Source organism: Ostrea edulis, chromosome 3 (assembly GCF_947568905.1).
Source record: "Ostrea edulis chromosome 3, xbOstEdul1.1, whole genome shotgun sequence".
NCBI classification, from domain to species: domain Eukaryota; kingdom Metazoa; phylum Mollusca; class Bivalvia; order Ostreida; family Ostreidae; genus Ostrea; species Ostrea edulis.
The window spans coordinates 3,899,523-3,910,481 of NC_079166.1; the positions used below are offsets into that span (position 1 = coordinate 3,899,523).

Genomic DNA, 10,959 nt, shown 5'->3' on the forward strand with positions numbered 1-10,959 from the left:
TAAATAGATAAATAGACAAATCAATAAATTTCTTTCGAGATAGGTACACTATGTAACGTTCTCCCACAATAACCTGTATTTTCATGTAAATCATGGTTCAGTTATTCATTAGCATCGAAATCAGCATTAACCTGAAGGATAATACATCATGTGATAATCTTAAAGATATCTTTTTTACTTGTCCATTCCACTTATTGAAAATTATACAACATAAATCTTAATCAAATATTGATATATATTACAGTGCCTAAAAGTTATTGAGATTCTTGACGGAAGAAATGGAGATGAAGATGTTTGTTTTATTTCTCAGTGTGTGTATTCTAGGAACAAGTAAAGGAATGAATCCATGCGTGTCTGCTTCTGGTAAGAAAGACAAATGGTTTACTTTAATACAAAACATACCCGTCTATAAATGTACGTCTATAAAGCTACAGGAAAGGTGAAGATAACAAACAGTGATCAATCTCATAACTCCTATAGTGCCTAGGGGGAGTAAGCATCTCCTGTCGACCGGTCAAACGGGTCTCGATTGAAGTCAGCATTTCGCAAATTCTATGGTCGTTATAACGATTTAGTTCGTCAATACAACATATCATTGGGTCAAATGCTGTCTGACGTGTTTGGTAGTTCTTGGCACACTGATTTTGACTGTGGATAACTCCGTTTACCTGATCAAGATATAAGTCTTACGGCGGGTGTGACCGGTCGACAGGGGATGCTTACTCCTCCTAGGCACCTGATCCCACCTCTGGTGTGTCCAGTGGTCCGTGTTTGCCCAACTATCTATTTTGTGTTGCTTATAGGAGTTATGAGATTGATCACTGTTCGTTATCTTCACCTTTCATAATGACTTTACTTAATACCTCCAAGTATATTTTGCTGCTTTCGTGGGAGGTAAATGGCATGAGATAGCAATACTGTAAAAAGAAAATAACAATTATAGATGTTTCCTGTTAATACTAAAATCAAATCAGGAAAATAACAGTACGATTCCAAAATATATAACGGTATCCTATAAGCAACATGGCTTTAGGATTGAGAAGATTTAAGAATGCTCGCTGACGATCGGAAATTGTGTAGCACATCTTGCAGGAATGGAAAGTTTTCTGTAGCGTAATGTCCCTAGTCATAGACTTGAAATTGTTCCATTCCATTAAAGCAATGTTCACTTTTTTGTGCGCTGTGGTTATCATATGAACACATATTTCATAGACACTCAGGTCATTTGTCGAAAAATTCTAATTTCGTAATTACCCAAACAATACCCATTACCGTAATTACCCAAATAATACCCATGAACGTAATTACCCAAACAATACCCATTAACGGTTAACTGTACTTTTATCAATCCTTATAACATGGCATGAAAACACACGTATACAACGTTACATACATGTGGTTTTCGTGCCTCTTGTTAACTTTGATTATAACATTCCAGTTGCTTAACACTAATAACGACAAATCCGGGATGAATTAACTTTATTTTCAGGATCGAAATGGGAAAGATACAATGGACATTGGTATTATCATTCTACTGAAAGTCTGAATTGGCATGGAGCCCAGGTATGTAATGCCCTCATAACGATATAAAATATTTGTGAAATCTGAAGTTTAAATAAAAATAGAAAGGTTCAAATATCTAATGAATAATTGTCTTCTTAAAGTATGTGCTATGAACTTTCAAACGATTTGCTACATTTACGACGGAAGTTTGGCATGGAGGATGTTTCTTCTAAAGGTTTAATGATTCGAATACAATACATCACAGAAGAATGTATAAGTACATTTTTGAAATAGGTTGGTATAAATGTATTATTGTAGATGTACTGCCGACGTCAGGGTGGAAATTTGGTACATATCGACGATGCCCAGGAGAACGATTGGTTATCTTCAAAGTACACTGAAGGTTGACATTATTATGTGAAAAAGAGCTTTTTGATCTAAGTATCTTGTTACATTATCGTTTAAGCAGCATGCATCTGGGGCGAACAAAGCCAATGAATACTTTAACGTAGATATTCACTCATTATAGGTCCGTAGAATAAGAAAATCCCGAAAGTATCTGCACATGTACCGTACAACTTTCATAACTTTCTAGCATCTTGGAACACAGCTTTAGACTTTGGATATGCCTGTTTATTTAACACAGAGAACATAACAAAATATATGTGAACATGCATCATGAACTCATATTTATATGATAGGAGTTATGAAGATTGTTCTTTATTTTCACCTTTCATTTATCTTCCCTGTTATCAACAAAAACAAAACGTTCCAGATGCCAAATGATATATTCCAAACTGAATGTGTTCAAAATATCTGAATTTGAAGTCAATATAGTTGCTTCTGTAAAGCTGTCTTTTTAATTTGAGGTTTTTCCAAAGGCATTGGTTGCATAGGGTTGCATGTACATTGGCTTTTTCTGAATAGTGATACACTAACTCTGAAATGAGTATTTCAATGATTTTGTTTGAGATTTATGTCGTAGATCGATGTTCTTTGTTGATGAAATGATTTGAAAACTGAGGTTTCTTGGCTGTTTACTGTTTTTAATGTCTCCCTTGAGAAATTTTCATTGATATGGAGATGTCCCCATTGCCGGTGAAAGGCTGCAAAATTCAGGCCGATTTTCGGTGCTTACAGCTTTTGAGTAGGGATGGTTCTTTATCGTTCCACACTGCAGTGTTACACGGGCCTCCGTTTTTTTTTTTTTGGTGTCTCCTCCGACGAACCGTCCCATTTAGTCGCCTCTAACGACAAGTGAGGGTACTGATGACCTATTCTAATCCAGATTCCCAACGTGCTTGAACGTTGTGATAAAGATATTCATTGAAACGCTTCACTTAGTGGTGTAGTTAATATCACTGTTATAACGCATGCATGCGTGACTGATTTTGTTTTGAAGATAGTCAATGTTTCTATAATTATCTTGTCTTCAATGATTTGCTCTGAAAAGTATAATGTGTATACACTGTATTTACTGTGACGCTTGACAAATTGGCATGGTGAAAGTGACTGACCAGGAAGTGCATGCCCGTTGGCTTGATTTTTCTTTGTCTTGTATAACTCTTCAATGGATGAAAAGAATAAGGAAAACTTTGAATAATTCAAATGAATTGACTAAACCAATTGCCACAACATTTTGATTAATCATGTTTGGGAAACACCAGCAACAGCGCCCGTTACAAACAGAAATATATCCTAAACATCAGCAACAGTCCCCGTTACAAACAGAAATATATCCTAAACATCCAATTTGTAGATAAACCCGAATGTAAAATTAGAATTATCATTTATTTCAAGATGCAACTCTACTTGTGTTCTTCCAGCTAACATTCTAATTAGATTTAATGTCAAACGTGCATATAAGAAACATTAACAATTTATGAAGATGTTTTACCTTCAAATGTTTCTTTCGCACTGTTACCTTTTTAAATGATGCTTGTCTTAATTGTAAAAATGTAAATACACGTTTGTTACACAAAGTCATAGGATATCTTGCAATATCGTGGCGTAATTTCCGCACTGAAAATATATTTTGCTAAGAAACACAACATCACAAGACACCAACAGGAATACATATTGTTCATATTCTATAGCATGACTTATAAAACTATGTAACTATATGAATGGTCATGGTACTAACACTTATCACCATTGTTGTGAAAGAATCCATATGGATCGGAGTTACTGACGAGGCAACTGAGGATATTTGGCGTTCAATAACCACTGGAGAAAAACCAACGTACACCAATTGGTCGACAAGCAATCCCGACAATGCTGCAACGGGTCAGCATTGTGGATCTTTGAACTGGCCTGATAAGGGGCGCTGGGACGACAACCAGTGCTCAAAAGAATTCACATTCATCTGCGAAGTAGTAGGTAAGATACCGTTTTGATTGAAAGATTAGGTTCATGTATATATATTTTTTTCAATTCAATCAAAAATACGTAGTACCCGTTTGGGTCAGCCAGAGGACAATGGATGAATAGAAAAGTTTCCATCCTCTCTCTTATTAAATGTAAGAAAATATAAATAACTGAATTACAACTACAAGACAGGAACCATAACAATGCATATGATGTGGACACTAACAGTTCGATCAAATAATATAGAATATGTTTATGTTTTGTAGGTTATAGAGAGGACCCGCAGTCATGTAGCAATGTATGTGCACAATAAAAATCTTCATTGCAATATCTCAGGTTTTAGTGATATAGAGAGACCAGTACAAAGGGGATAACATGCATTAGTTGACATAGAATCGGAGTACTTTTTCATAATCTGTCAAACTAATCACGAGAATCTAGAAGATGCCGTAAGATATATCCAATAAAAATCAAGGAAATAAAATCAGAACGGGAGAAAAAACGGGCGTATTTGTTGTTGTATTGGAGAGGTTGTCGAATATATCGATTGCATGAAAGAAGGAAGTTAAAGGTTAATCTGAATTTGGTTTAAACTGTTCAGTTCCAGATAGTCACTTTAGTTTTGGCCCTGGAAGAAAAGACATGTAAAAGTATTGCTTTTTTATGATGTAATATTCTAAAAATGTTAAGGTAATTATTTATTTTGAGCATTGGACACATTCGCAGTCCGGTTCGGCATATCTAAACCAATTTATATATGTTAGTTAATAATTGCTCCTTATGCTTTAAACTACAATCACTTGTTTGTTTAAGATAGCAGTTAAAAGAATGCACCTACAATCGCATTGTGCGGTTTTATAAGAATCATGTGATAAGTCCATAAAGTTTCAAAGTGGGGAGAATCAGTGTAAAGACGACGAAATTTCATTCGAATGTAGAAACACCTGTCCATATACTCAAAAGATGTAGAAACACCCGTCCATATACTCAAAGGATGTAGAAACACCTGTCCATATACTCAAAAGATGTAGAAACACCCGTCCATATACTCAAAAGATGTAGAAACACCCGTCCATATACTCAAAAGATGTAGAAACACCTGTCCATATACTCAAAGGATGTTTGTGACGACTTATCTAAATATAGATAGTTTTCATTCACTATTCGCTAAAAACTCATTGTTTTGAGTTTTCGTTTGCTACATGTACACAGCTCCCAGAATAAGGACGCTGTAGTATAACACATATGAAGATATCATTTCAGCAATAGTACTATAATAGTCCTTACTTACAGTACACAGTGATAGTACCATAATAGTCCTTATTTGCATGACACAGTAATAGTACTATAATAGTCCTTACTTACATGACACAGTAATAGTACTATAATAGTCCTTACCTACAGTACACAGTAACAGTACTATAATAGTCCTTACCTACATGACACAGTAATAGTACTATAATAGTCCTTACTTACAGTACACAGTAATAGTACTATAATAGTCCCTACTTACATGACACAGTAACAGTACTATAATTGTCCTTACTTACTGTACTCAGTAATAGTACTATAATAGTCCCTACTTACATGACACAGTAACAGTACTATAGTAGTCCTTACTTACTGTACACAGTAATAGTACTATAATAGTCCTTACTTACAGTACACAGTAATAGTACTATAATAGTCCCTACTTACATGACACAGTAATAGTAGTGTAATAGTCCTTACTTACATGACACAGTAACAGTACTATAATAGTCCTTACTTACATGACACAGTAATAGTAGTGTAATAGTCCTTACTTACAGTACACAGTAATAGTACTATAATGGTCCTTACTTACATGACACAGTAATAGTAGTGTAATAGTCCTTACTTACATGACACAGTAACAGTACTATAATAGTCCTTACTTACATGACACAGTAATAGTAGTGTAATAGTCCTTACTTACAGTACACAGTAATAGTACTATAATAGTCCTTACTTACAGTACACAGTAATAGTACTATAATAGTCCTTACTTACAGTACACAGTAATAGTACTATAATAGTCCTTACTTACAGGACACAGTAACAGTACTATAATAGTCCTTACTTACAGTACACAGTAATAGTACTATAATAGTCCTTACTTACAGTACACAGTAATAGTACTATAATAGTACTTACTTACAGTACACAGTAACAGTACTATAATAGTCCTTACTTACATGACACAGTAATAGTAGTGTAATAGTCCTTACTTACATGACACAGTAACAGTACTATAATAGTCCTTACTTACATGACACAGTAATAGTAGTGTAATAGTCCTTACTTACAGTACACAGTAATAGTACTATAATAGTCCTTACTTACAGTACACAGTAATAGTACTATAATAGTCCTTACTTACAGTACACAGTAATAGTACTATAATAGTCCTTACTTACAGTACACAGTAATAGTACTATAATAGTCCTTATTTGCATGACACAGTAACAGTACTATAATAGTCCTTACTTACATGACACAGTAATAGTAGTGTAATAGTCCTTACTTACAGTACACAGTAATAGTACTATAATAGTACTTACTTACAGGACACAGTAATAGTACTATAATAGTACTTACTTACAGTACACAGTAATAGTACTATAATAGTACTTACTTACAGTACACAATAATTGTACTATAATAGTACTTACTTACAGTACACAGTAATAGTACTATAATAGTACTTACTTACAGTACACAGTAATAGTACTATAATAGTACTTACTTACATGACACAGTAATAGTACTATAATAGTCCTTACTTACATGACACAGTAATAGTACTATAATAGTACTTACTTACAGTACACAGTAATAGTACTATAATAGTCCTTACTTACAGTACACAGTAATAGTACTATAATAGTACTTACTTACAGTACACAGTAATAGTACTATAATAGTACTTACTTACAGTACACAATAATTGTACTATAATAGTACTTACTTACAGTACACAGTAATAGTACTACAATAGTACTTACTTACAGTACACAGTAATAGTACTATAATAGTACTTACTTACAGTACACAGTAATAGTACTATAATAGTACTTACTTACAGTACACAGTAATAGTACTATAATAGTCCTTACTTACAGTACACAATAATTGTACTATAATAGTACTTACTTACAGTACACAGTAATAGTACTATAATAGTACTTACTTACAGTACACAATAATTGTACTATAATAGTACTTACTTACAGTACACAGTAATAGTACTATAATAGTCCTTACTTACAGTACACAGTAATAGTACTACAATAGTACTTACTTACATGACACAGTAATAGTACTATAATAGTACTTACTTACAGTACACAGTAATAGTACTATAATAGTCCTTACTTACAGTACACAGTAATAGTACTATAATAGTACTTACTTACAGTACACAGTAATAGTACTATAATAGTACTTACTTACAGTACACAATAATTGTACTATAATAGTACTTACTTACAGTACACAGTAATAGTACTATAATAGTACTTACTTACAGTACACAATAATTGTACTATAATAGTACTTACTTACAGTACACAGTAATAGTACTATAATAGTACTTACTTACAGTACACAGTAATAGTACTATAATAGTACTTACTTACATGACACAGTAATAGTACTATAATAGTCCTTACTTACAGTACACAGTAATAGTACTATAATAGTACTTACTTACAGTACACAGTAATTGTACTATAAGAGTCCCTACTTACATGACACAGTAATAATAAAGAAAGTATTAAATGCTCATTTTTCCTCGGCCCAACTCATCCAATCATTCTTATTCGTTTCTATTATCATAAAAAGAGATAAATGATATTTAGCAACTTTATTGCACAAGTGTCAAAATTTACACTAGGAGTTAACTTACATGTAGGCCTATATAGCAAATTGAATTTTTGTTCAGGAAGCAAAAATTCAGGGGATGAAATTTAAGAATTCAATTGTTTTAAATTTGGAACCGTTCGGCCAATTTCAATCAAACTCGGTACACATCATCCATGGGTTAAGTGGATAAAACAATTAAAGGTCCAGATCCCCTTCAGAGTGGAGATAATCACGAAAATGCAAAATAAGATCGGGAACATTTAAAAATCTTCTCAAGAACCACTATGCCAGAAAAGCTCAAAATTACATGAAAGTTTACTGACATAGTGCGTATTCAACTTTGTACAAACCATTGTCCCAAAGTGTACAGTGGGGCCACAAATTTTAAAATTCTTATCAAAAACCACTAAGCCAGAAAAGTTGAAATATACATGAAAACTTCCTGACATTCACGTTTGCTCAATTCATGGCCCCCAGACGTAGGGTGAAGCCACATAGGGGATAAAAATTTTACATGCGAACATAAAGGAAAAATCTTTTAAAATCGTCTTCTAAAGAACCACTGGACCAGAGAAGTTAAAATTTATATGAAAGCTCCTTGACAGTGCAGATTCAAGTTTGTTCAAATCATGGGAGGTAGGATGAGCCCGCAATAGAGAATCAGAATTCTACATGTAAATGCACAAATGCACTACACGTCAGCCAGAGCGTTGTAAACAGGGCCTGGAACCGACAGCAAACTTTTGGTACAGCAGCACACCGACATGGGGGTGGTCGTCAGAGGACGACAACCCAACGCCAAGACCATTTTGTGGCTCTTCAGGCACGACGCCATCCCTTCTGGACAGCAACCAGCCTACATAACGACCTCCTGAACGCCTCGGGGGTGAATGTGTCCACTCAGACGATACGGAATCGGCTTCACAATGCAGGTTTCAACTCGAGAAGGGCATGTGTTCGAGTCCCTCTGATTGTTCGACACCGGCGGGAGCGATTGGACTGGACTGAAGATCATGTCACTTGGACACAGAACGATTGGGTTCAAGTTCTGTTCACCGATGAGTCCGGATATTGTTTGGACTTTACAGACAGGAGGCACCGAGTGTGGCGACGACAACATGAACGTTTCCATGATGCCAACATCAGTGAACATGACCGTTATGGTGGTGGTTCCATCATGGTTTGTGGTGGAATCAGCAGGGATGGAAGAACAGATCTCCATGTCCTGGAGAGAGGAACAATGACGGGGGTGCGGTACCGGGATGAGATCCTCGATGTTTACGCCAGACCCTACGCTGGCGCTGTTGGCCCTGAGTTCATCCTGATGGATGATAACACCCGTCCTCATCGCGCCAGGGTGGTGGAACAGTACCTTCAGCAGGAGACAATTGTCCGTATGGACTGGCCAGCGCGCTCGCCGTACTTGAACCCGATTGAGCATGTATGGAACATGCTGCAGGTTGCCCTTTCACGCCGTAGAACACAACCCACGACTTTGGCAGATCTCGGAAACGCCCTCGTGGAAGAGTGGAACATTCCCATTGGAAACATCCGGGTGCTTATTGACAGCATGGCTCGACGTTGTCAAGCTGTCATTGATGTAAGGGGGGGGGGGGGGGGGGGGCATACCCGGTATTGACACTTCATCGACTAAGTGTAATGATGGACTATCCCCAAAAACTGTGTAATTCTTTCTCTGGTTTGCTGTTAACTTTTTGTGATGAAATGCCTTTTGATGTTGTTATCAGATTTCAAGCATTCCGTATTGATAAAAGTTCATGACGTTCATGAATTTTCATTCATAACCTGAGTACACACGTTTCTGAATCAAATGTATGTCTTTTGTTATGTTAGTGGTAAATTACATACATATAACCTAGTGATCCTTATCAAATTTTGAGTAGTATATTTAAGTTAGGGCTCTCATATTTTGTATATACATTATCTATGGATCGACCTTTCATGTGATGCAATGGTGTATGCTATTGTGACATTGACCTGGAAGTTTGACCGACTTTTAATAAAAATCCGACCAATACAATATATCCTGAACATTTTAAAGTAGATCTTTCATATCTTGTATATATTTTTTATGGTAGAACCGTTCATTTCATACATGTATCATAATACTTTACCTTCTTACCTTGAGCTCAGAGTTTGACCCACTATTTACATAACGTATCAAATACATTTGGAACTGATATGGCTTTTGTATTTTGCGTCTACACTCTTTTTGGCCAAACCTTGCAAACAATGGTGTTTGATCTTTGACCCATTTTAAAGAAGTTCCTGGCCTCTTTCATATTGCCGGAATTATTTAAGGTAGGACTTTCATATTTTGTATATAGGCTCTTTATGCCAAGACCTTATTATTTTGTGAAGTTTCACCTTGTGGCCTTGATCTTCATGTTTTGTGACCGCTAGCGGTAGCTCAGTGGTAGAGCGTTTGCTTCGTAATCGGGAGGTCGCGAGTTCGAGCCCTCAAACCCAAGACGTTAAAATAGGTGGCGATTGCTCTTTCACAGAAACGTTCGGCATTTAGAAAAGAGAATCACGGGTCTTTCCGATATGACTTTAAAAACGGAAGTCCCGTGTCGCAGTAGGCGTTTTCACGATCACGAACCCTCACCGCTACGGCCGTGAGCGCTAAGCATAGGTCCAAATTTGAAGGTGGGTGAACTTGGCGAACAATAAGCCTATTCATAAATGGGCACCGGTCGCGTATCGGGACTTTAAAATCCGCATTGATGATACCCGTAGTTACCATAGATACAGTATCGTACTACAACGCTGTCCAAAATACTTTGAATTCAAAACAAATACTGTATATAGATCATACTACAAACAAGAAGTAATTTTTTTTCATAGAGTGGGTCAAGTCTCCATACTTTTATATACAAAACATATTACACCTGAATATGTGCTAACATAATTTACTTAGTTTACAATGGAGACTTGGCCCACTCCATATGAAAATCTGCTTGGAAAAGTCAAATTTACTGTTATTTTGTGCGTTTTTCGCGTATAGGTGATTTTAAATAGGAATTTTTCAATGTTCCTTTGAAATGGGCACATCGAAAAAGCAATATTGGAAACTATGGATTGATTGTTTTAACTAGAATGCAATTTTTTCTTTTCCTGGAGGGTTTCAATCTTAACTTTGATAATTGCCCCTCTGTGGTTTCTCGGCTCGATAAAGTTACC

General features: G+C 35.7%; 1 protein-coding gene across 1 annotated transcript; it reads left to right on the plus strand.

Moving 5' to 3' along the window:
* Positions 1-242: 242 nt before the first annotated feature.
* LOC125673568 (lectin BRA-3-like) lies at positions 243-4,200 on the plus strand. The gene is made up of 5 exons (XM_048910185.2): positions 243-363; positions 1,490-1,563; positions 1,822-1,906; positions 3,670-3,882; positions 4,137-4,200. Exons 1-5 carry the CDS (start codon positions 279-281, stop codon positions 4,181-4,183), a joined length of 504 nt encoding a protein of 167 aa, XP_048766142.1. The 5' UTR covers positions 243-278; the 3' UTR covers positions 4,184-4,200.
* The last annotated feature ends 6,759 nt before the right edge of the window (positions 4,201-10,959 follow it).